We start from the raw sequence: 27260 nt of genomic DNA on the forward strand, positions 1-27260 counted from the left end.
CCAAACCTGACCTCGACCCGAAACATCACCTATTCCTTATCTCCAGAGATGCCACCTGACACGATGAGTTACTCCAGCATTTTGTGTCTGTCTTCAATCCAAAACTGATCTTTCCATCTGGGGTCTCCTCCATTGCCAGAGTGGGGCAATTTGCAAACTGGAGGAGTAGCTCCTCATATTCCATTTTGATAGCTTAAAACCCAACAATATGAACATTAAATTCTCCAGTTTTAAGTAACCTCCCCCATGCCCCCCCCTCAATTTCCAGTGACCCCACTCCCAGTGTGCATCCATTACTTCCACCATCCTGACCCACTTTCCCCCTCTCCCCGCTCCCCTTCCTTCTATACCCCTCTCTCTGGCTTTACATTTCACTCATTTTCCCTGACACCCTCTTGTCTACTTTTCATCTCCTGCCTTTGTCCACCCATCTGCCAATCTATCCCCCCCCCCCCCCACCCACCTGTATCCACCTATCACTTGCCAGGCCTTGTCCTGCCCCCACCTCTCTCTTATTTCAGCCCCCCCCCCCACAGTAATAAGTCGGAAGTAATATCCCGACCCAAAGCATCTGCCTGAGTTCCTCCAGCACTTTGTATTTTACTCCAGCTTGTGCCTCCAGCGATTTACTGAATCTGTACCAATCATTTACACGAATCTCATTTGATTCTCCCCAACTTGTCTGGACTCCAGCAAACACTCGCACTACATTTTAAGTGGTTTATTTTTCCCCTTCAGGGATTTTTTTCCCCAAATAGAGGTGATTCGGTACATGGACAAATACTCTTGAATGTCTACACGTGTACAGTAGCGAGCATATTGACCAGTTGCATCACGGCCTGGTTCGGCAACTCGAACGCCCGGGAATGAAGGAGATTACAAAAAGTGTCAGACACTGCCCAGTCCCAGTCCCCCTCCCTCCCATGGAAGGTGATTCTGTCTCAAAAAGGCAGCCAGCATCATCGAGCACCCACACCACCCTGGCTACGCTCTTATTTCCCTCCTGCCATCGGAAGAAGTTAATTATGGGTGTCTGAAAACTGCAAACGTCCAGGTTCAGGAGAAGCTGCTTCCCAACAAACACGGGGCGATTGAACGACACGCCCAATGTAAACAGAAATCTGATCTACCCGCTGCCGTGGCTGCACTCAGGACTTCGGGCTTTGTTGTTTTTGTTTTGGACTATATTCAGACTATTTTCAATTGAAGCTTTTTGTTCTGTACAATGGGGTCTAGCGAGTACTGTTTATATAATCTGTTGTGCTGCTGCTGCCAAGTAAGAATCTCGTTGTTCCGCTTCAGGACAAAAAAATAACTGAATCTTGAAATCTGTTGACAAAATGTTTAGGAAGTAACTGCAGATGCGGGTTTACACCGACGGTCGACACAAAATGCTAGAGTAAATCAGCGGGTCGGGCAACATCACGGGAGAAGAGGAAGAGGCTGCCTGACCCACTGAGTTACTCCTGCGTTGTTGTGTCTATGTTTGAAATCTGCAGATTTGTGCAAAGAAACGTACCCGGAAATCGCCGACTTTGCAGCAGCGCGGAAGTGCAACTAAGTGTCCGGGACCCGGAGAGGGCAGCAGCGATGGCGAGTATAGACGTGCTACAGTCCATGAAAGATGAGGCGCTTTGCCCCATCTGCTTGGAGTTCTTTGTCCAGCCTGTAACCATAGACTGCGGCCACAATTTCTGCCGGACCTGCATCGTCCGGCACTGGCAGTCGGAGCGAGGGCCGGCCACTTGTCCACAGTGCCGGGCGCTGCTGCCCGACAAGACGCTCAGACACAACCGGTTCGTGTCCAACATCGTGGAGAATGTAATGAAGCTCAGAGTGGACGAGGCGGTGGTTCAGACGGAGCTCCGCTGCCAGGAGCACGACGAGAGGCTGAAGGTTTACTGCAGCGATGACCAGAGGCCGATCTGTGTGGTGTGTGCCACGTCCCGCCATCACCACGGCCACTCCACCAGCCCGCTTGGCGAGGCCGCTGAACTCCATAAGGTGGGACACCGCGCTCACAGTGAACTGCCACAGGACAGGAACAGGAACATGCCTCTCTGTTCACCCAGTCCTCACCCACCACACAGAACACAGAACAGCACAGGAACAGGCCTCTCTGTTCACCCAGTCCTCACCCACCACACAGAGAGAGTAGCACAGGACAGGGACAGGCCTCTCTGTCCACCTCCTCACCCACCACACAGAACACAGGACAGGAACAGGCCTCTCTGTCCACCTCCTCACCCACCACACAGAGAGAGTAGCACAGGACAGGACAGGAACAGGCCTCTCTGTCCACCCAGTCCTCACCCACCCACCACACAGAGAGAGTAGCACAGGGACAGGAACAGGCCTCTCTGTCCACCTCCTCACCCACCATGTAGAACACAGAGCAGCACAGGACGGGAACAGGCCTCTCTGTCCACCCAGTCCTCACCCACCACACAGAACACAGAGCAGGACGGGGCAGGCCTCTCTGTCCATCTCCTCACCCACCATGTAGAACACAGAGCAGCACAGGGACAGGCCTCTCTGTCCACCCAGTTCTCACCCACCACACAGAACACAGAACAGTACAATACAGAAACAGGCCCTTCGGCCCACAGTGTAATTGGATATACATAGTACAACACAGGAACTGGCACTTTGACTCACAGTGTCACAGAACATAGAACAGTACAGCACAGAAACTGGCACTTTGGCCCACTGTGATAGCACATGGAACAGGACAGCAACGGAACAGGCCCTTCGGCCCACAGTGTCATAGATCATAGAACAGTACAGCACACAAAGAGGCCCTTCGGCCCACAGTGTCATAGATCATAGAACAGTACAGCACACAAACAGGCCCTTCGGCCCACAGTGTCATAGATCATAGAACAGTACAGCACAGAAACTGGCACTTTGGCCCACTGTGATAGCACATGGAACAGTACAGCAACGGAACAGGCCCTTCGGCCCACTTCGACTTACAGTGTCATATATCATCGAAAAGTACAGCACACAAACAGGCCCTTCGGCCCACAGTGTCATAGATCATAGAACAGTACAGCACACAAACAGGCCCTTCGGCCCACAGTGTCATAGATCATAGAACAGTACAGCACATAAAATGGCACTTCGACTTACAGTGTCATATATCATCGAAAAGTGCAGCACAGGAACATGCCCTTCGGCCCACAATGTCATAGAAAAGTATAGCACAGAATCAAGCCTTTCGGCCCACTGTCACAGAACATAAAACTGTACACCACAGTAACAGCCCCTTCAGCCCACAGCGTCATAGAATATAGAAATATACAGCACAGTAACTAGGCCCTTCTGCCCACTGTGTTATTGAACATCGAAACGTACCACAGAGGAATTGGTACTTCAGCCCACAGTGTCATAGACTGTAGAAAAATATAGCACAGAAATAGGCCCTACTGCCCACTATGTCATAGAATATAGAAATGTCACCTCCTTCCAGGCTTTCCAAGCGAAAGAGAGGTTCACATGCACCCTTTCTAATCTAATCTACTGCGATGTTCCTGATTCGGTGTCCTATCCATGTTCTCCAGAGATGCTGCCTGTCCCGCTGAGTTACTCCAGCTTTTTGTGTCTACGGTTTAAACCAGCATCTGCAGTTCCTTCCGACACAGAGAGTAGTACAGCACAGGAACAGGCCCTTCAGCCCACAGTGCCATAGACTGTAGAAAAGTATAGCACAGAAACAAACCTGTCGGCCCACAGTGTCATAGACTGTAGAAAAGTATAGCACAGAAACAGGCCCTTCAGCCCACAGTGCCATAGACGGTAGTAAAGTGCAGCACAGAAACAAGCCCATCAGCCCACAGTATCATAGACTGTAGAAAAGTAGAGTGTAGTAAGGAACTGCAGATACTGGTTTAAACCAAAGATAGACACAAATGCTGGAGTAACTCAGCGAGACAGTCAATCTCTCTAGAGAGAAGGAATGGGTAACATTTCGATTCTTCTCGACCCGAAAAGTCAACCATTCCTTCTCTCCAGAGATGCTGCCTGTCCCACTGAGTTACTCCAGCATTTTGTGTCTATCTCCGATAAAACGGTGCTTCGGCCCACAGTGTCATAGAATATACAACAGCACAGGAACAGGCCCTTCGGCCCACAGTGTTATGTAACAGAAATATACAGCACAGAATCAGGCCCTGTGGCCCACTGTATCACAGAACATCGAAAGGTGTGGCAGAGGAATTGGCACTTCACCCACAGTGTCATAGAATGTAGAAAAATATAGCACAGAAATAGGCCCTGCAGCCCACTATGTTACAGAATATAGAAAGGTCACCTCCTTCCAGGGACCCAAACAGACTTTCCAAGCGAGAGAGAGGTTCACACACACCTCCTCTAACCTAATCTACTACGATGTTCCTGATTCAGTTTCCTATCCATGTTCTCCAGAGATGCTGCCCGACACGCTGAGTTACTCCAGCACTTTGTGACTTAGTATAGGAAAGTACAGCACAGGAGCAGGCCCTTCAGCCCACAGTGTCGTTGGACATAGAACGGTGCAGCACTAGAGCAGGCCATTCAGCCCACAGTGTCATTGGACATAGAACGGCGCAGCACAGGTGCAGGCCATTCAGCCCACAATGGTATAGAATACTAGACCAAGTGGACCCGTTGGACTCAAACCTCTCCTGCATTGATGCAGCACCCTCTCCTCCCCCTACCCACTACCCTCACCCCCCGTCCTCCTCGATCCTCCCCTCCCCTCCTCTCCTTCCCCTTCCCCTCCACCCCAATCCATCCCCCTCAACCCCTTTATCCTTCCCCTCCCTCCCTCCACCTCCCCCCCTCTCTCCCTAGGAGATAGATTTAAACTTTAAAATGTGAATAACTTTAAAAATTGGGCCTAAAATTGTCGCGCTATTGTGTCCCGTTTTCGCTGTAGCTCAGGAACAAACAAACAAACAAACGAGAGTTTTAGTATATAGATAGAAAGGTGCACGGCAAGAACTGACCCTCACAGTTTCATAGAACATAGAAAAACAGAGCACAGGAACCCACAATATCTATGCTGACCATGATGCTGTATAACTAAGCTTCTCTGGTTCAGGTTTATTATTGACACACGTACCAAGGTACGGTGAGAAGCTTTTGTTTGCATGCTTATCTAATCAAATCAGATAATGCTATAAAAGAATAGAATCAAGCCAAACACAAGAGGAAAATCCAGAGCAAAGAGAAAGATGCCAGAGTGCAGAATGTCGTTTCCCAGCTTTACAATCAGGGGTGGCAATGGTGGCACACCGGTAGAGTTGCTTCCTTACAGCGCCAGAGACCCAGATTCAATCCTGACTACTGGTGCTGTCTGTAATGAGTTTGTACATTCTCCCACAAGCCAAAGATGTACAGGTTTGTCGGTTAATTTGGCTTCAGTAAAAATTGTAAATTGTCCCTCGTGTGTAGGATAGTGCTGATGTACAGGGATCGCCGATCAGTGCGGACTTGATGGGCCGAAGGGCCTGTTTCCGCGCTGTATAACTAAACTAAATTAAACTGAACAATGCAACAGTTCCACAGAAAACGTCCAATGCCTGCAATAAGGTAGGATAGAAAATCAGGTCTGTTGCCTCGATTTTGAAAAGACCATTCAGAAGTGCAATAAGAGGGGAAGTAGCTGTTTCTGACTCTGAAGGTGTGCTCTTGCAGGCTTCTGAATCTTCTGCTTGACAGGACCAGGGAGGAGAAGGAATGACCAGGCTTGGAAAGGTGCTTAATTAATTTGGCTGTTCTTCCGAGGCAGCTTGAAGTATAGATGGAGACATTGGTGGGGAGTGTGGTCTGTGTGACGGACAGGGTTACATCCACAAATCTCTTCCTGCATATGATCCATGTCATTCCCCATATATTAATGTGTGTCTCCTAAAAGCCACTCTCATATTTGCCATGCACCTCTCACCTAAAGTTATGCCTCTAGTCTTTGACATTTCCTACCTTTTGTGGTGAAAATGTTCAGATTGTCCACCCTATCCTATGCCTTTGATAATTTTATAAACGTCTATGGGATCTCCCTTCACCTGCTGGCATTCTGGGGAAAACAACCACTCCTTATACATAATACCCACCCATCGAGACAACATTCTGAACCCTTCTTGACACCCAACCTGAAAATCCATCTGTTAGTTCTTTCCCCAGATGCTGCCTGACCCGCGGAGTTCCTCCAGCAGTGTTTTACTCAAGATTTTAACATGTGCAGTTTAGTTTTGTTTAGATATACAACAGGGAAACAGGCCCTTCAAGGAGAACATAACTTGCATTGGAGGCAGCCCAGATAATGTATATTGTTTGATTGCTCACAATACGTGTTTGCCCTATGAGTAATGGTTGAGTAGGTTTAGTCTGTATTCATTGCTGCTTCGAAGAATGAGATGTGACCTTGTTGAAACACGGAAGGTTATGAGGGGGATTTGCAAGACAGATGTTGAGAAGATGATTTCCCTTGTGGGGGAATGTAAAAATAGGGTCGGTATTCAAGAACGAGCAGTTCCTCATTTAGATGGAGAAGAGGAGAAACTTCACCAGTGAGGATGGTGAATCTTTGGAATAGTCTACTGCAGAGAGTTGTGAAGGTCATTAAATACGTTAAAGAGAGACGAGGACCATGAGAATGGGGAAGGGAAGTGGGTGGTCCTCAGGTGAAGGACACAGGGAGCCATGTTATCAAAATCTGTTCCAATTTCTGACATTCTTAGATTATCCCTTCCATCTCTCTTCACCCATTTTTTAATTGTTACTCCAATTATGAATGGAAATTCTGTCCTTGACCAGATGCATTGCAGCTACAGCCAAAAAAGCATAGCAATGCCTGTGCTTCCTCAGGAATCTGGCATGCCTCCACCGGCTCTTACTAACCTCTACAGATGCACTGAAGAAATTAGGCTTTCGGGATGCATCGTTGCTTGGTTTGGGAATAGCTCTGCCTGAAGCAGCGAGAAATTGCAGAGAGTTGTGGATGCCACCCAGGCCATCACACAGGCCACATTCCCCACCATACACTGTTGGAAAGGGTGCAGAGAAGATTTATGTAGATGTTGGCAGGAATCGAGGGCCTCAGCTTTAGGGAGAGGCTGAGCAGGCCAGGACTCTTTGAGGAAAAGAGTCCTGGCCTGAACAGCCTCTCCCTAAAGCTGAGGCCCTCGATTCCTGCCAACATCTACATAAATCTTCTTAAACTTTGGAGGATGGAGCGCAGGAGGATGAGGGGTGATTTTATAGAAGTGTACAAAATCATGAGAGGAATAGATCGGGTAGATGCACAGAGTCTCTTAAGCAGAGTAGGAGTATCGAGAACCAGAGGACATAGGTTTAAAGTGGGGGGGAAATATTTAATAGGGAAACCTTTTCACACAGTGGGTGGTAGGTGTATGAAGTGAGCTGCCAGAGGAGGTCGTTGTTCCAGGTACTATTGCAACGTTTAAGAAACATTTAGACAGGTACGTGGAGAGGACAGGTTTAGAGGGGTATGGGCCAAACGCAAGCAGGTGCGACTAGTGCTGGTGACGGCAAATTGGGCCGAACTGCCTGTTTCCACGCTGCAAGATTCAATGACTATGACACTCCATCTGCGTTGCCACGGGATAAAAGCCAACAAATTCTAGGACCTTTTCCACCATGGTCATCCCCTCTTCTCCCCGTTCCCATCAGGTGGAAGATCCAGAAGCTTGAAAGTCCATAAAGCGAGACTCAGGAACAGCTGCTTCCCTGTCATATTTACCATAACTCTGAAAGATCCTATCTGAAGATAGAGTACAGTCCCAATTCTCCAACTTAACTCATTGCGGACATTGGACTTTTTCTATGGAACTGTTATGCTCCATTGCTGGGGACTATATTCTCCACTCTGGTATTTTCTCTTTGCTCTTACTATTGTACTTGTTTCTTGTTTGATTGTATTCATGTATAGTATTACCTGATTTTTTGCATAGAACACAAACATAAGTTTTTCACTGCATCTCAGTACACATAACAATAATGAACCTATACCACGACCAAATTCCAATTCTGTTTATCCTGATGATTTAGGTGAAGGCTATTTCAACCCACTGTCTATGCCAGCATAAAGAGCGACCTTACTTCCCAATAATTTTCCCTGTAATCTATTCCTTCCACTTTCCCCATCAACTTTACCCAGATTCAATCGCTCACCTGTATGCTGGGGGCAATTTACTGTGTCATCCTAAACTACCAAACAGAACACAATTACCTTTGGTATTGGTTTTGTATTCTCAAGTGTACAGAAAAATATTTGCTCAGCCTGCTATCCAAGCAAGTCATACCATTTATGAGTCCAATCAAACCATAGTCAAGTCTACCAGGTCGTGCAAAGAGAAAAATAAAGAATGTTGAGTATAGTGCTACACTAGAGAGAAGTGCAGATTTTCTAAAAATGCAAACGTTGCAAGAATATAGATTGGGTGATCGGGACCTTACCAACAGCTTATAAGAGTCTGATAAATAGTCTGATTTATATATGATTTCTATATAGATTTATAATAGCAGGAGAGAAGGTATTCCTGAAAGTCATACACACTTTCAAGATTTTGGATCTTCTGACTGATGCAACAGGCTAGAAGAGAGGATGACTGGGGAGGAAGTTGTCCTTCATCATGTTGGTTGCATTCCTGAGGAAGTGTGGTGTCGATGGAGTCGATGAGGGGGAGGCTGGTTTGAATGATGGACTGGGCGACATCACAACTCTCTGCAATTTCTTGCAGTTTTGGGAAGAATAGGTGCCAAACCAAGCTGTGATGCATTCTAATACGATGCTTTCTAGGGTGCATCTGTAGAAATTGGTTAGAGTCACTGGAAACATGCCGGATTACCTGTTTTATGGAACATGGAAAAAATTACAAGCAAATGGGTGTAATCCACACAAGGAGAACGCCTCATGGACAAACCTGGTGGACCAGGTTGAAACTAGATGGCTGGAGCTGTGAGGCTGCTCTTCCAGCTGAGCCAAACTATAATTGGGGTTGATCTTCCAGATCATTGACAACAGACTTTAAAAATGTCTTTTTCAGGGATCCTATATGATTTTTTTTGTGAATATCTCTGTTCCAGGGAATGCTACGGAAAGAAATCGAGTCCCTCAGTGAACAAATGCTTGATTGCTGTGAAAGTCAGGATGAAGAAGAAGAAGATGTAAATAAACTGAAGGTACGAAGGGCCGTTTAAAGGTCCCACACCAAAGCACAGTTGAGATGGGAAACGAAACAGTTAATGTAAAAACTAGTGTGGCGGTCCAATGTCATGCATGTGAGATATTGACTCAATCTAGCACCAGGTAAATATTTAATTTCCGTGCCTTTCACATCATTATATATTTGATCTGTTGTAATATTTTGTTTCCTCTCATTCCTCGCCAAAGATCACAATGATCATTTGCTCACTGTTCCAGCATCCTGAGTTTCTTGTGCCTTAATTGAAAGGCCCGATGTTTTCTCCAACTACACAGCATGAGAAGCGTAGGGAAGGAAGCAGGAATCAGACAAGTGCTCCATCAAAACACAAAGTGCTGGAGTAATGCAGTGGGTGAGGTCAGGCAGCATCTCTGCAAGGAATGGATAAGCAATGTTTTGGGCTGTTTGTCCATTCCTTTCACAGATGCTCCTGAACCGATCAGTTCATAGAGTCATATGGCGTGGAAATAGGCCCTTCAGCCCAACTTGCCCACACGGGACAACATGTCCCATCTATACTAGTCTCACCACCCTGTGTTTGGCCCATATCCTTCTAAACCTACCTGATCCATGTACCTGTCTAAATGTTTCTTAAACGTTGCAAGGGTACCTGCCTCAGCTACTACCTCAGGCAACTCGTTCCATACACCTATCACCCGTTGTGTAAAAAAGTAACCCCTCGGGTTCCTATTAAATCTTTCCCTTCTGCACGTATGTTCTCATCCACATCTTTGCTATAAATGACAAACAGCAATGGGACCATCACCGAACCCCAAGGCACACCATTAGTCACAGGCCTCCAGTCCGAAAAGCAACCTTCCACCATCATCCTCTCCTTCCTTCCATGAAGCCAGTTTTCTATCCATTCAGCTTTCTTTCCTTAGATCCCATGCAATGTATGTTTCTGACAGCACTTTGTACTTTGCTCAAGATTCCAGTATCTGCACTTCCTTGTGTCTCCATGTGCTCCATCAAGCCTGTCCACCTTTCTAGTCATAACTTTTGATTTCTCTCTATTACATCAATTCATCTATGACATCTCTCCAGTCTGAAGAGTTCCAGAGGCTCACAAACCTTTGAGCAAACAAAAATCATTCCCTTTCCCTTGGAGATAAAAGGAACTGCATATGCTGGAATCTTGGACAAAACATAAAGCGCTGGAGGAGCTCAGGGAATCAGGCAGCATCAGCGGACAAAATGGATAGGTGACATTTTGGATCAGGACATTTCTTCAGGCTCATTCCTCAGAATTATTTCTCCATTCCCTCCTTCAGTAGGTAAAGCTGTTGGCTGAATCTATCCTGTTCTAGATTGTCCCAACCAGAGAAAGTATCCTGTCAACAAGACAGACACAAAATGCTGGAGTAACAGTGGGACAGGCAGCATCTCTGTCTGAAGGAATGGGTGACGTTTTGGGTCTTGACCCTTCTTCAAACTGAATCAGGGAGAGGGAGATACAGAAATAATGAAATATGTTTTGTGTCTATCTTCTGTTTTAACTAGCATCTGCAGTTCCTTCCTACAACATATCCTGTCAACAACTCCACTCAGAACCTTATTCACTTCCCATATAATACAACTCCTTTTAATGATGAGTCAAGTTAATGAACCTTTTCAACACAGCCTACTGTAAACATGGAGATTGAATCTGCACCACAGTGTCAAGTCATCACCATCCCAGAACATGGGACAAGCCCTTTGGCCCACAATGTCTGCCAAACATAATGACAGGACCAACTCTTATCTGCCTGCACATTGTCCATATCCCACCATTCACTTGCCTGTCCAAAAGCCTCTTAAATGCCACTAATGCATCTGCCTCAACCACCCCCCACCCCCCCCTTACAACAGCACATTCCAAGCACTCAGTTGTACAGGGCCCTAGTGAGACCGCACCTGGAGTACTGTGTGCAGTTTTGGTCTCCAAATTTGAGGAAGGATATTCTTGCTATTGAGGGCGTGCAGCGTAGGTTTACTAGGTTAATTCCCGGAATGGCGGGACTGTCCTATGTTGAAAGACTGGAGCGACTAGGCTTGTATACACTGGAATTTAGAAGGATGAGAGGGGATCTTATCGAAACGTATAAGATTATTAAGGGGTTGGACACGTTAGAGGCAGGAAACATGTTCCCAATGTTGGGGGAGTCCAGAACCAGGGGCCACAGTTTAAGAATAAGGGGTGAGCCATTTAGAACAGAGATGAGGAAAAACTTTTTCAGTCAGAGAGTTGCGAATCTCTGCCTCAGAGGGCAGTGGAGGCCAATTCTCTGAATACATTCAAGAGAGAGGTAGATCGAGCTCTTAAGGATAGCGGAGTCAGGGGGTATGGGGAGAAAGCAGGAACGGGGTACTGATTGAGAATGATCAGCCATGATCACATTGAATGGCGGTGGTGGCTCGAAGGGCCGAATGGCCTCCTCCTGCACCTATTGTCTATTGTCTATTGTCTCACCACCCTTACAACAGCACATTCCAAGCACTCACCACCCTTTGTGTAAATAAAAATACTTGCACTGCATATCTCCCTTAAACTTGCTCCTCTCACCTTAAAGATGTTTCCTCCCACATTCCAAAGATGTGCAGGTTTATATGTTAAATGGCCTCTGTAATTTGTCCCCAGTGTGTTGGATAGAGCTAGTGTGTGGGTGATCACTGGTCACCACAGACTTGGTGGGCCAAAGGCCCAGTTTCAACGCTGTATCTCTAAAATAAAAAGCAAGGTAAAGTCCAATTAAAGATAGTTCAAAGGTCTCCAATGAGGTAGATGGTTGGTCAGAACTGGTCTCTCGTTAGTGAGAGGATGGTTCAGTTGCGTGGAAACAGCTGGAAGAAACTGTCCCTGAATCTGGAGGTGTGTGTTTTCAGTTATAACCTAGCATAATGTTCAGCTGTGGCATGGTGGAACAAAGAGCCTGTTCCTGTGTTGTATTGTTTCCTGTTCTGTGCTCCACGACCCATGCACTTCTCACCTTGCACTGGGTAAATTCACCTGTTGTTTATTCCATCAGAAAGAATCTGCGGCTCTGCAGAAGAACATTGAATCTAAGTTCGAAGAACTGCACCAGTTTCTGCACCAGGAAGAGAAAAAGCTGAAAACAATACTGGAGCAAAAGGAAAATGCCATATTGCAACAAAAAGATGAAAATCTAAAGAAAATCTCCGAACAGCATGCATCACTTAAGGAAGCAATCTTGGACATGCAAGAAAATCTGAGTCTGGAAGATGCAGAATTTATGCAGGTATTGTCTATTGTTTACATGGGAAACATGATGCCATTACTATTCAGATTCTAAAACCCAATGTACAGTAGAGAACTCCATCAGTCCACATTCAGAACTTTGGCAGCACCAGTCCCAGAATGGGTGGCGCAGCGGTATAGTTGCCGCCTTACAGCACTTACAGCGCCTGAGACACAGGTTCGATCCCGACCACAGGTGCTGGCTGTATGGAGTTTGTACGTTCTCCCTGTGACCGCGTGGAGTTTCTCCGAGAACTTTGGTTTCCTCCCACACTCTAAAGACGTGCAGGTTCGTAGGTTAATTGGCTTCGTAGAGATGTAAATTGTCCCAAGTGTGTGTGGGAGAGTGTTAATGTGCGAGGATCGCTGGTCGGCACAGACTCAGTGGTCAGAAGGGCCTGTTTCCGGGCTGTATCTCTAAACTCTAAACCAATATCGCAGCTTTTCCAGACTCTTGGATCATATTCATTAATACTCCAACACACTTAATTAAAGTAGAAACATGAAATTGCTGATGCTGGTTTCCACAAGAGGATACAAAGTTCTTGAATATCTCAGCAGGTCAAACACCATTGAACATGCTGCTTCACCTGCTGATATAACAGCACCATCAAACATGCTGCTTCACCTGCTGTTATAACAGCACCATCAAACATGCTGCTTCACCTGCTGTTATAACAGCACCATCAAACGTGCTGCTTCACCTGCTGATATAACAGCACCATCAAACGTGCTGCTTCACCTGCTGAGTTATAACAGCACTATGTACACTAATGAGGCCTGAATCACTCTAGAGGAGGTTCTGACCCAATTCATCATGTTTCCTTTCCCCCTCGACAGATGCTGCATGATCTGATGAATTCCTCAGGCACTTTGTGTTTTACACTGTTTTAAATCAGTGTTTACAGATGATATGCAGAATAACAATAAACATTCCAGTTAACTCGTTATCACCTACCCCACAGGCAACAATGGACCATTGTGGGCTACACCTTTCCTCGATCATCGTTTTTTGCATATCTTTCATTCATTTCTTCTATGTACCTTCTATATCTCTCATTTTCGTTTCCCCTGACTCTCAGTCTGAAGAAGGGTCTCGACCCCAAACCTATTCCTTTCTTCCAGAGATGCTGCCTGGCCCGCTGAGTTACTCCAGATTTTTCCAGTTCTATTCCAGTTAACCAGGTACATTTAAACAGAGCACTGGAAGCAGAACGAGGCAAGTTTCAAGGAAGCATGGGGAGTGGGGCCCAGGTGAGTTTTAAGGGAGAACTGGTTAAGTCAAGTTGAGCTTATTGTCATATGAATACAGTGAGGGACAGATGCAGTGAAAATCTTGCCTCTTGCACCATCACAAGCTTATAGACACGATCAGCACACAGAATCATGTTAGACTCAAGTTCTGCAAGCCAGTGAAAAGGAAAAGACTAGTTGGGCATTGAGTATAAGTGTCAGGAAAGCACAATGCAGATTTTTAGCACTTTGGTTAGACCTCATTTGGAGTATTGTGTGCAGTTCTGGACACCCCAATATAAGAAGTCTGTAGAGGCCTTGGAGAGAATGCACTAAATGTTGACCAGAATGATGCCTGGATTACAGGGAATTAGTATCAGAAGAGGATGGACAAACTTGGATAGTTTTCTCTGGACTGTCGGTGTTTTCTCTGGACTGATGGAAGTAGATCAAATTAAGAGAGCCACAGTGTAGACGGTCAGAACCCTTTCTCATGGTGGAAATATGAAAGATCAGTGGGCATAGCTTGATGGTGAGGAGACAAAATATAATGGAGATGTGTGGGGCAGGCGAGGGTGGTTGGTGCCTGGAATGCAGGGCCAGGGGTGGTGGTGGTGGATGCAGGACCAATACTGGTGTTTATGGGCTTTTAGACAGGCACGTCATGGTCACGTGCAGGCAGATGAGATTAGTTTATCTTGGCATTGTGTTTGGAACAGGCATTGTGGGCCAAAGGGCCTGCTCCAGTATTGTGCCGTGCTGCTCTGTGAGTGTGGAACTTTAGCACCAGAATGCTGAAGGAAGAATGGCAACTAAGAGTTGGAAGGAACTGCAGATGCTAGTTTAAACCGGAGATAGTTTGACTTCTCTAACTTCAAGTAACCCTTGCTTTCCCTCTCTCTCTCCATCCCTCCCCCTTCCCAGTACTCCAACCAGTCTGACTGTCCCTGATTACATTTTATCTCTGTTTGCTTTGTTGTTACCTTCTCATCGCTAACAATGATCTACTCTACACTTTCCTTCATCTCCACCCCCTTTGATGTCTCGTTCTCACACCTTATACTTTCTTATCTCTGTATCTCCCCCTCCCCTGACTCTCAATCTGAAGAAGGGTCTCAACCCGAAACGTCACCCATTCTTTCTCTCCAGAGATGCAGCCTGTCCCACTGAGATACTCCAGCATTTTGTGTCTATCAGTGGCGACTAAGATCCTGGTGTGTTAAAAGGAACAGGGAAATCAACAAGTGATGTGGCAAATTGGATGCATCAGGACTTCCAAATAGTCACATCGTGAAATAATAGAGGTTTATTGCACCAAAGAATCATTTCCTCATAGGTCTGTGAGCTTCAATTTTAACAGTTTTTCCTGTTAATAGACCATAGAACATGGAACATTGCACAGGAGCCGACCTTTCAACCCACAATCTCACAGCTGAATATGATTCCAAGTTAAACTAATCTCTTCAGCCTGCACATGATCCATATCCCTCCATGCCCTGCATATACATGTGCCTATCTAAAAGCCACTTAAATGCTGCTATTTTATCGACATGCCCTCCACCGAGAATTTCGAACTATGAGTTCGGTATTGAAACTATTCTGTGTCCAAATCTTGTGACATTGTAAAGTCAAATTGCAGTTTTTACACAATAATATTGGAAATGCATTTTTACCATTGTCTAAGTTTCTGACAGATCTATGTAATGCAATATTGTAATAAAAGGCCCACCCTTTTATTGGTGGTTCAGCGATATAGTTGCTGCCTCACAGCACCAGGGACCCGGGTTTGATCCTGACGACGGGTACTGTCTGTACAGAGTTTGTACGTTTTCCCCGTGACCTCCGTGGGTTTTCTCAGAGATCTTCGGTTTCCGCACACACTCCAAAGCCGCACAATTTTGTGGATAATTGGCATGGTTTAAATGTAATTGGTCACCAGTATGTGCAGGATAGTGTCAATGTGCGGGGATCGCTGGTCGGTGTGGGCTCAGTGGGTCGAAGGGCCTGTTTCTCTGCTGTATCTCTACAATTAAAAAGTAAAACTAAAACAATCTTCTCTCTTTCAGGATATTAAAAATATTCTTGGCCGGTAAGTGCATTATTGTCCATATTTGGCTGACAATTATATATTCTGTAATGCAACCCATTCCACCTGTAGTCCTTTGCATTTTTGGATACGGATGGCAGGCAAAGTGAATGAATACTTGGATTCATTGGAGCAAAAAACTTTAGGGGCTGGAAATCCAGAACAAAGACAGGAGACACACGGAAATGCAGATGCTGAAATCTTGATCAAAACACAGGGTGGTGGAGGAACTCAGCGGCATCTGTAGATGGAATGGACAGGCGACATTTCGGGTCGGGACCCTTCTTCATACTGATTGTAATAGCAGGGAGAAAGCTGAGATGGGGTTGTGGGTGGGACAAAGCCTGGCGAGTGATAGGTGGATACAGTTTGGGCGGGGGTTTTATTGGTAGTGGAATAAGTGATACAGGCTGGAGATAAAAAGGCAACAAACATGTGTCAGATAAGAAGAGAGGATGGGTGAAATGCAAAGTAAAAGGGAGGGATGTAGATGGAAGGGGACAGGGCAAGATACATAGAACAGACAGCACAAGAACTGGCATTTCAGCCCACAATGTGTACGCCATACCTGATGCCAGACAAACCATTATCTACTTGCACATACTTTTTTGAGGATGTAACAAGTAGATTGGATAAGGGAGAGCCAGTGGATATCATGCATCTTTGGCATGTTCCCACACAAAAGACTAGTGTGCAAAATTAGAGGCCGTGGTATTGGGAGTAGGATATTGATATGGATAGAGAACTGCTTGGCAGACAGGAAGTAAAGTAGGAATTATCAGGTCCTTTTCAGAATGGCAGGCAGTGACTTGTGGGGTGCCGCAAGGCTCGGTGCTGGGACCCCAGTTATTTACAATATATATTAACGATTTAGATGTGGGAATTAAATGTAACATCTGCAAGTTTGTGGATGACACAAAGCTGCATGGCAGTGTGAGCTGCGAGGAAGACGTGATGAGGCTGCAGGGTAAGTTGGGTAGGTTGGATGAGTGGGCAGATGCATGGCAGATGTAGTATAATGAGGACAAATGTGAAGTTATCCACTTTGGTGGCAAGAACAGGAAGGCAAATTATTATCTGAATGGTGTCAGATTACGAAGAGACTTGGGTATGCTTGTACATCAGTCACTGAAAGTAAGCATGCTGGTACAGCAGGCAGTGAAGAAAGCTAATGGCATGTTGGTCTTCTTTGCGAGAGGATTTGAGTTTAGGGGCAAGGAGGTCCTGCTGCAGTTGTACAGGGTCCTGGTGAGACCGCACCTGGAGTATTGTGTGCAATTTTCGTCTCCTAATTTGAGGAAGGACATTATTGCTATTGAGGGAGTGCAGCGTAGGTTCACCAGGTTAATTCCCCGGGATGGCGGAACTGAGATATGATGAAAGAATTGGTCGACTGGGCTTCTATTCACTGGAATTTAGAAGGATGAGAATGGATCTTATACAAACATATACATTTCTTAGAGGATTGGACAGGCTAGATGCAGAGAAACATTTCCCGGTGTTGGGGGAATCCAGAAAGAGGAGTCACAGTTTAAGAATAAGGGGTAGGCCATTTAGGACTGAGATGAGGAAAAACTTTATCACCCAGAGAGTTGTGAATCTATGGCATTCTCTGCCACAGAAGCCAGTGGAGGCCAATTCGCTGGATGTTTTCATGGAAACAAACATACGGTAGATAGATAGAAAATAGGTGCAGGAGTAGGCCATTCAGCCCTTCGAGCAAGCACCGCCATTGAATGTGATCATGGCTGATCATCCACAATCAGTACCCCGTTCCTCCCTTCTCCCCATATCCCTTGATTCCATTAGCCCTAAGAGCTCTATCTAATTCTGTTTTGAATGCATCCAGTGTATCGGCCTCCACTGCCTTCTAAGGCAGAGAATTTTCTTCACTGCCTGCGGTAGCTGCATGCTTACTTTCAGTGACTGATGTACTAGGACACCCAGGTATCGTTGCACCTCCCCTTTTCCTAATGTGATGCCATTCAGATAATAATCTGCTGCCTTGTTCTTGCCACCAAAGTGGAAACCTCACATTTATCCACATTATACTGAATCTGCCCACTCACCCAACCTATCCAAGTCACCCTGCATCCTTATAGCATTCTCTTCACAGTTCACACTGCCACCCAGCTTTGTGTCATTTGCAAATTTGCTAATGTTACTTTTAATTCCTTCATCTAAATCATTAATATATATTGTAAATAGTTATGGACCCAGCCTTGCGACACCCCACTAGTCACATCCTGTCATTCTGAAAGAGATCTGTTAATTCCTACACTTTGTTTCCTGTCTGCCAACGAATTTTCTATCCATGTCGATACCCTACTAAATTTTGCCCACTAAACTCCTGTGTGGGACCTTATCAAAGACTTTCTGAAAACCAGATACACTACATCCACTGGCTCCCCCTTATCCATTTTACTTGTTACATCCCTAAATAATTCCAGAAGATTAGTCAAGCAGGCTTTCCCCTTCGTAAATCAATGCTGACTTGGACCGATCCTGTTACTGCTATCCAAATGTGCCGCTATTACATCTTTAATAATTGACTCCATCGTCTTCCCCACCACCAGTCAGGCTAACTGGTGTATAATCTCCTGTTTTCTCTCTCCCTCCTTTCTTAAAATGTGGGATAACATTAGCTACTCTCCAATGCACAGGAACTGATCCAGAATCTATAGAACATTGGAAAATGATCACTAATGCGTCCACAATTTCTAGAGCCACCTCCTTGAGTACCCTGGGATGCAGCACCTCAGGCCCTGCGGAATAATCAGCCTTCAATCCCATCAGTCAACCCAACACAATTTCGTGACTAATGTGAATTTCCTTCAGTTCCTGTCACCCTAGATCCTCTATCCCCTAGTACATCTGGGAGATTGTTTGTGTCTTCCTTAGTGAAGACAGAACCAAAGTACTTGTTCAACTCGTCTGCCATTTTCTTCTTCCCCATAATAAATTCACCTGTTTCTGTCTTCAAGGGACCCACATTTGTCTTAACTAATCTTTTCCTTTTCACATACCTAAAGAAGCTTTTACTATGCTCCTTTATATTCTTGGCTAACTTACCTTCGTACTTCATCTTTTCTCCCGGTATTGCCTTTTTAGTTAACTTCTGTTGTTCTTTAAAAGTTACCCAATCTTCTGGCTTCCCGCTCATCTTTGCTATGTTATACGTCTTCTCTTTTAGTTTTCTCCTGTCCTTGACTTCCCTTGTCAGCCACGGTTGCCTCTTACTCCCCTTAGAATCTTTCCTCCTCGTTGGAATGAAATGATCCTGCATCTTCTGGATTATTTCCAGAAATTCCTGCCATTGCTGTTCCACCACCATCCCTGCTAGGGACCCTTTCCAGTCAACTTTGGCCAGCTCCTCCCTCATTCCTCCATCGTCCCCTTTGTTCAACTGCAACACTGACACTTCTGATTTTAGCTTCTCCTTCTCCAATTGCAGATTAAAACTTATCATATTATGGTCACTACCTCCTAATGGACAATAGACAATAGACAATAGGTGCAGGAGTAGGCCATTCAGCCCTTCGAGCCAGCACCGCCATTCAATGCGATCATGGCTGATCACTCTCAATCAGTACCCCGTTCCTGCCTTCTCCCCATACCCCCTCACTCCGCTATCCTTAAGAGCTCTATCCAGCTCTCTCTTGAAAGCATCCAACGAACTGGCCTCCACTGCCTTCTGAGGCAGAGAATTCCACACCTTCACCACTCTCTGACTGAAAAAGTTCTTCCTCATCTCTGTTCTAAATGGCCTATCCCTTATTCTTAAACTGTGGCCCCTTGTTCTGGACCCCCCCCCCCCAACATTGGGAACATGTTTCCTGCCTCTAATGTGTCCAATCCCCTAATTATCTTATATGTTTCAATAAGATCCCCCCTCATCCTTCTAAATTCCAGTGTATACAAGCCCAATCGCTCCTGCCTTTCAACATACGACAGTCCCGCCATTCCGGGAATTAACCTAGTGAACCTACGCTGCACGCCCTCCATAACAAGAATATGCTTCCTCAAATTTGGAGACCAAAACTGCACATAATACTCCAGGTGCGGTCTCACCAGGGCCCGGTACAACTGTAGAAGGACCTCTTTGCTCCTATACTCAACTCCTCTTGTTATGAAGGCCAACATTCCATTGGCTTTCTTCACTGCCTGCTGTACCTGCATGCTTCCTTTCATTGACTGATGCACTGGGACACCCAGATCTCGTTGAACTCCCCCTCCTCCTAACTTGACACCATTCAGATAATAATCTGCCTTTCTATTCTTACTTCCAAAGTGAATAACCTCACACTTATCTACATTAAACTGCATCGGCCATGTATACGCCCACTCACACAACCTGTCCAAGTCACCCTGCAGCCTTATTGCATCTTCCTCACAATTCACACTACCCCCCAGCTTAGTATCATCTGCAAATTTGCTAATGGTACTTTTAATACCTTCGTCTAAGTCATTAATGTATATCGTAAATAGCTGGGGTCCCAGCACCGAACCTTGCGGTACCCCACTGGTCACTGCCTCCCATTCCGAAAGGGACCCATTTATCCCCACTCTTTGCTTTCTGTCTGTCAACCAATTTTCTATCCATGTCAGTACCCTACCCCCAATACCATGTGCTCTAATTTTGCCCACTAATCTCCTATATGGGACCTTGTCGAAGGCTTTCTGAAAGTCGAGGTACACCACATCCACTGACTCTCCCCTGTCAATTTTCCTAGTTACATCCTCAAAAAATTCCAGTAGATTTGTCAAGCATGATTTCCCCTTCGTATATCCATGCTGACTCGGAATGATCCTGTTACTGCTATCCAAATGCTCAGCAATTTCGTCTTTTATAATTGACTCCAGCATCTTCCCCACCACTGATGTCAGACTAACTGGTCTATAATTACCCGTTTTCTCTCTCCCTCCTTTCTTAAAAAGTGGGATAACATTTGCTATCCTCCAATCCACAGGAACTGATCCTGAATCTATAGAACATTGAAAAATAATCTCCAATGCTTCCACTATTTCTAGAGCCTTTACCTTGAGTTCCCTTATCAAATCCAGTTCATTACACAACACTAATCCAGAATTGCCTTCTCCCTGGTAGGCTCCAGTACAAGCTGGTCTAAGAATCCATCTTGGTGGCACCCTACAAAATCCCTTTCTTGTGGTCCAGTACCAACCTGATTTTCCCAGTCTACCTGCATATTGAAATCTCTCCCATAACCACCGAAACATTACCTTTGTTACAAGCCACTTTTAACTCCTGATGCAACTTGCACCCTATTTCAAGGCTACTGTTTGTTGGCCTGTAGATAACTCCCATTTGGGTCTTTTTGCCCTTACAATTTCTCAGTTCTATCCACAATAACTCTACATCCTCTGATTTTATGTCTCCACTCGCAAAGGACTGAATTTCATTCCTTACCAACAGAGCTACCCCACCCCCTCTGCCCACCTGTCTGTCTTTTCGATAGGACGTACAACCCTGAATATTCACTTCCCAGCTCCGATCCTCTTGCAGCCTTGTCTTCGTAATTTCCACAACATCATACAGCACCTACCAATCTCTAGCTCAAGAGAGAGTTAGATTTAGCTCATAGGGCTAAAGGAATCAAGGGATATTGGGAACAAGCAGGAATGTGGTAATGATTTTAGATGATCAGCCATGATCATTTTGAATGGCGTGCTGCCTTGAAGGGCCGAATGGCCTACTCCTACACATATTGTTCTTTGTTTCTATGTTTCACTAGTTCCACCTAAAGGCATGCTCTCTGCAGCCTTACAAACTTGCTTCCAGAATATGTTTATCCAGTTCCCTCAAAGACTACAGTGAAACATGTCTCCACCAATTCTGCATCCGTATGTTCCAGATTTGGACAACATGCCAGCAGTTTAGTTTAGAATGAAATGATGTCCATCAGAAGAACTGCCAAGGGACGTCCAAAAGGACATCCCTTGGCAGTTTAGAGATACAGTGTGGAAACAGGCCCTAAAGCCGGCACTGACCAGCGATCCTTGTACACTATCCAATACACTAGGGACAATTTACCATTTTTACCAAAGCCAAATAAACTATGAACCAGTATGTCTTCGGAGTGTGGGAGGAAACTGCAGATCCCAGAGAAAACCCACGCAGGTCACGGGGAGAACGTAGAAACCTTATAGAGATAAGGACTCACAGTCGGGATTGATCCCGGGTCTCTGGCACTGTAAGGCAGAAACTCTACTGCTGTGTCTGGTATGGAAGTTAGAATCATTTTTCATTATGATGTTCTTAGTACTCTTCCCCTATATTGCATACCCGTTGCATATAATCTTTTACCATTCCTCCAATGTGAAGAGTCCTTCAATATCAAATCTATCCAGACCCTTCATTACTTCACATAATCAATTACATTTCTCCTCAGCCTTCTCTTCTCCCAGCTTATGTAAGGGCTTCATTCTTCAGAAATGTCTGTAAGTCAATTATTCAGCAAGTCAGAAACAGTAATCTTCCATGGCCATCTCACAATATACTTGCTAAAGTTCTTTAGAATCATTGAATAATAACCCTAATTTTACCTGTGATCAAACAAATGGAATATACTTTGGATCCATTAGTTAATGAATACCATGAAAAATTCATTATTGGTGTGGCACAGTGGTATAGCGGTGGAGTTGCTGCCTTACAGCGCCAGAGACTCATGTTCGATCCTGACTATGGGTGCTTTCTGTATGGAGTTTGTACATTCTTCCTGTGACCATGTGGCTTTTCTCCAGGTGCTCCGGTTTCCTCCCACACTCCAAAGATGTACAGGTTTGTAATTGGCTTTGGTAAAATAGTAAATTATCCCAAGTGTGCAGGATAGTGTTAATGTGATCGGTGGGCGGCATGGACTTGTGGGCCGAAGGGCCTTTTTCCGCACTGTATCTCCAAAGTGCAAGGTGTATTGCTTTATTCTTATTTATTATTGCTGAGGATAGCACTATGGTGCAGCTGGTAAAGATGCTGCCTGACAGCGCCAGAGACCTGTTTTGAACCTGACCTCGGATGCTGTCTGTGGGGAGCTTGTACTTTCTCTTGTGTCGGAAGGAACTGCAGATGCTAGTTCAAACCGAAGATAGTCACAAAATATTAGAGTAACTCAGCAGGACAGGCAGCATCTCTGGAGAGAAGGAATGGGTGCATTCCTTCACTCCAGAGATGCTGTCGGTCCCACTGAGTTACCCAGTGGGACGGGCAGGGTTAATTGGCCTCTGTTCATCGCCCCAAGGGTGTAAGGACTGGATGGGAGATTGGGATAACATGGAACAATTGTGAACGAGTGTTCAATGGCTGGCATGGACTTGGTGGGCCAAAGGGTTTGTTTCCGGACTATATCTCTATAATTATTCCTGGCTTAAATAATCCATTGAAAACGCATGGGAGGATTTGCATGAAACCAGTCTTTCACTCGGTCATGTGATCGTTACCTGGGAAGCCCCTGAGGCTCCAGTCCTTCTAATCAATGTAACCACAGCACTGTTATTGTACATCATTTCCACACCCTCTCCAATATCCTCACACTTAATTCCTCTAACACACACACAGTTCAGAAGGAATATCCATTACCCAGGGAGAAAGTTAATAGCTGGTGGCTGTTAAGCTACCAGCAATGGATAATAAAAACCAATGTCTCATGTGCAAGGGATGCGATATGAAACAATACGATAGAACTTTACTTATCCCAGGAGAGAAATTGGTCTGCCAGCAAAATACAACATAAAACACAAGATACATGAAACATGAAATTAAAGTGCTGAGTGGAAAGTCCAGGATTTGGGATGCAGTACAGGGAGTTCAATACTATCAGAAGTGTTGCCTTTTGGTTGAGGTCTCCATTTGCTTTCTGAGGTAGCCCTTGCAGAATACTATAAAAACCAACTGAGAATTCCTCCTTGGTCAATAACTATCCCCAATCAACACATAGAATAGCTTGATTTATATATTTCTTATATATGTTGTTCATATTTCCCTATGACCTAAGTCTCGGATAGTGGTCTCTGAAAAGTCAGAAGTTGAGGGCAGTGCTGACAAGTATATAAAGTGAGATCACAAATATGGTGTATCATTCTATTTATGCATCTCAGCGATACTTTTTATTCCCAACACAGGTGTGAAAACATGCAGTTCCAAAGACCCGCCAGAGTTTCCATTGACCTCAGTCAAGATGATTTCAGCGGCCCCTTTCAGTTCAGCCTGTGGAAACGGATGCTGAAGCTAATTAATCCAGGTAAACTTATCTTCCGGTAGAGTCGAGGAATTATGGTGTTTGAAATATGGAAGAGATTTTGATAGAGTTGTGAGGAAAAATTGACACATTTGGTCCAGTCTGAAGAACGGGTTCGCCCTGAAACGTCACCTATTCCTTTTATCCAGAGATGCTGCCTGACCCACTGAGTTACTCCAGCTTCTTGTGTCTAAGTTCAGTGTAAATTAGCCCCTGCATGTCCTTCCTACACATTTGGGCCAGGCCAGCCCGCAGGTTCAGTAGCGATACACCAGATATGTAACACGGCTGGTAATCCTGGGGCCTGAACTAACAGTTTAAAGAGTTCAGTACAGTGCAGGAGCAGACTCTTCAGCCCACAATGTCCATGCCGACAATGAAGCCAAGATAAACTAATCTCCTCTACCTGAAACCCAAACCTCCATTCTCTGCATATCCATGCACCTCTCTAAAAGACACTATGGTGTCTGCCTCCACCATCTCATCCAGCAACATGCTCCAGGCATCCTCTGTGTTAAAAAGAACATGCCCCGTACATTTTTTTTAACTTCATCGCTCTCACCTTAAGGCCACGTCCTGTGGTCCACAACATTTTCACCCTGGGGAAAAAAGGTTGTGAATGTCTACCTTATCTCTGCCTTCCATCAGTTTAAGCATTGCTGCTATCAGCTTCATATCACACGATGGAAACTGTGTCATTTAAATTCAGTTCATAATTTGGAATTTGGAATAATTTGGAATCTCTGGCCTAGATTAAGATGACCACGAAAAATGGAATAGCCAATAGATGCAGGAGGAGGCCATTCGGCCCTTCGAGCCAGCACCACCATTCAATGTGATCATGGCTGATCATTCTCAATCAGTATCCCGTTCCTGCCTTCTCCCCATACCCCCTGACTCCGCTATCCTTAAGAGCTCTATCTAACTCTCTCTTGAATGCATTCAGAGAATTGGTCACCACTGCCTTCTGAGGCAGAGAATTCTACAGATTTACAACTCACTGACTGAAAAGGGGTTTCCTCATCTCCGTTCTAAATGGCCTACCCCTTATTCTTAAACCCCTGGTTCTGGACTTCACCCAACATTGGGAATATGTTTCCTGCCTCTAATGTGTCCAACCCCTTAATAATCTTATATGTTTCGATAAGATCCCCTCTCATCTTTCTAAATTCCAGTGTATACAAGCCTAGTCGCTCCAGTCTTTCAACATATGACAGTCCCGCCATTCTGGGAATTAACCTAGTAAACCTACGCTGCACGCCCTCAATAGCAAGTGTATCCTTCCTCAAATTTGGAGACCAAAACTGCACACAGTACTCCAGGTGCGGTCTCACTAGGGCCCTGTACAACTGCAGAAGGACCTCTTTGCTCCTATACTTAACTCCTCTTGTTATGAAGGCCAACATTCCATTGGCTTTCTTCACTGCCTGCTGTACTTGCATGCTTCCTTTCAGTGACTGATGCACTAGGACACCCAGATCTCATTGTGCGTCCCATTTTCCTAACTTGACAGCATTCAGATAGTAATCTGCCTTCATATTCTTACCACCAGAGTGGATAACCTCACACTTATCCACATTAAACTGCATCTGCCATGCATCCGGCCACTCACACAACCTGTCCAAGTCACCCTGCAACCACATAGCAACTTCCTCACAGTTCACACCGCCACCCAGCTTTGTATCATCTGCAAATTTGCTAATGGTACTTTTAATTCCTTCATCCAAGTCATTAATGTATATTGTAAATAGCTGCGGTCCCAGCACCGAGCCTTGCGGTACCCCACTAGTCACTGCCTGCCATTCTGCAAGGGACCGATTTATCCCCACACTTTGCTTTCTGTCTGCCAACCAATTTTCTATCCATGTCAGTAACCTACCCCCAATACCATGTGCTCTAATTTTGCCCACTAATCTCCTACCTGGGACCTTGTCGAAGGCTTTCTGAAAGTCAAGGTACACTATATCCACTGGCTCTCCCCTGTCAATTATCCTAGTTACATCCTCAGAGGTGCAGGTGAACCTCTGCCTTACCTGGAAAGACTGTTTGGGTCCTTGGATGGAGTCGAGGGGAGAGGTAAAGGGACAGGTGTTGCATCTCCTGCAGTTTCTGGGGAATGTACCTGGGGAGGGAGTGGTTTGGGTGGGAAGGAACGAACTGACCAGGGAGTTTTGGAGGGAACGGTCTCTGCAGAAAGCAGAAAGGGGTGGAGATGGGAAGATGTGGCCAGCGGTGGGATCCTGTTGGAGGTGGCAAAATGTTGGAGGATTATATGTTGTATGCGATGGCTGATGGGATGGAAGGCGAGGACAAGGGGGACTCTGTCCTTGTTACGAATGGGGAGAGGGGGACCAATGTGTCAAAATGTTTGATTGGCAAATCGTGTGAATTCACCATGCAGACTTTTTTCTCCTCTTCAGTCCCGATCAAACTGAAGCTGAATCCGAACACTGCGCATCCAAGACTCATCCTGTCCAGTGACCTGACAGCCATCAGACTCGGTGCTAAACAGATGGTCCCTGACAGACCAGAGCGATTTGTGCAGTGGCACTGTGTCCTGGCTTCTCAGGGCTTCAACACTGGGAGCCACTACTGGGAGGTAGAGGTCGGAAGGAACACTATGTGGAGTGTGGGAGTGGTAAAAGCATCGGTACCGAGGAAAGCGGAGTTCACACCGGAGCAGAAATCCGGAGCCTGGGTATTGTGGCGTCTGGGAGAGGAATATACCACTATGTCTTCACCACGTACTGCCCTCCCTGTTCCAGTCAAACCCCAGAGATTGGGCGTCTACCTGAACTATGAGGCTGGCCAGGTGACACTGTACAATGCCGATTACATGTCACATCTGTACACTTTCACGGACAAGTTCACCGAGAAACTCTATCCTTTCTTCTTAACGGGCTGCAACATTGATTCATTGCAAATAGTCCACTTGCATATATAGGTTTATTTGGTGAACGCGCGGTCAACCTTTATGAGGAGACACTTGAAACTGCCCTACTCCAGGGGTTATCAGTGTTAATCAGTGAGTCTGATAAGTCGTTCCAACAATGTCCCCACCTGTAAACTCCATCTTTAGATATCTAAGACCAAGTGGACCTGTTGGGGCCCAAATCTCTCATGCATTGGTGCAGCACCCTCTCCTCCCCCCCTCCCCCCTCCACCCCACCCCTCCCCCTCCCTCCCGAGGAGATAGATTTAAACTTTAAAATGTGAATAACTTTAAAAATATAACACCGATT

At 45.5% G+C, this 27260-nt stretch overlaps 1 protein-coding gene and 1 pseudogene across 2 annotated transcripts in view; one reads left to right on the forward strand and one right to left on the reverse strand.

Annotated features, from left to right (window-relative positions):
* The window catches only part of LOC144603231 (class I histocompatibility antigen, F10 alpha chain-like), a 1654937-nt pseudogene that overhangs the window by 977404 nt on the left and 650273 nt on the right, over window positions 1-27260 (reverse strand). The window lies entirely within an intron of this gene.
* On the forward strand, window positions 1571-27164 carry LOC144602784 (E3 ubiquitin-protein ligase TRIM39-like). Its single transcript, XM_078415917.1, has 6 exons — window positions 1571-2004; window positions 9091-9186; window positions 12218-12448; window positions 15747-15769; window positions 23903-24021; window positions 26439-27164. The coding sequence occupies exons 1-6, from the start codon at window positions 1591-1593 to the stop codon at window positions 26960-26962; spliced, it is 1407 nt and encodes a 468-aa protein (XP_078272043.1). The 5' UTR covers window positions 1571-1590; the 3' UTR covers window positions 26963-27164.

The sequence above is a fragment of the Rhinoraja longicauda genome, chromosome 19 (assembly GCF_053455715.1).
Source record: "Rhinoraja longicauda isolate Sanriku21f chromosome 19, sRhiLon1.1, whole genome shotgun sequence".
Taxonomy (NCBI): Eukaryota; Metazoa; Chordata; class Chondrichthyes; order Rajiformes; family Arhynchobatidae; genus Rhinoraja; species Rhinoraja longicauda.

Bases quoted from the DNA above. Each gene is read 5' to 3' on its own strand.
- LOC144602784 (XM_078415917.1), top strand. From the start codon at position 1,591: ATGGCGAGTATAGACGTGCTACAGTCCATGAAAGATGAGGCGCTTTGC. The intron at 15,770-23,902 runs GTAAGTGCATTA...TTCCCAACACAG, and splicing joins ATTAAAAATATTCTTGGCCG to GTGTGAAAACATGCAGTTCC. The intron at 24,022-26,438 runs GTAAACTTATCT...TCTCCTCTTCAG, and splicing joins GCTGAAGCTAATTAATCCAG to TCCCGATCAAACTGAAGCTG.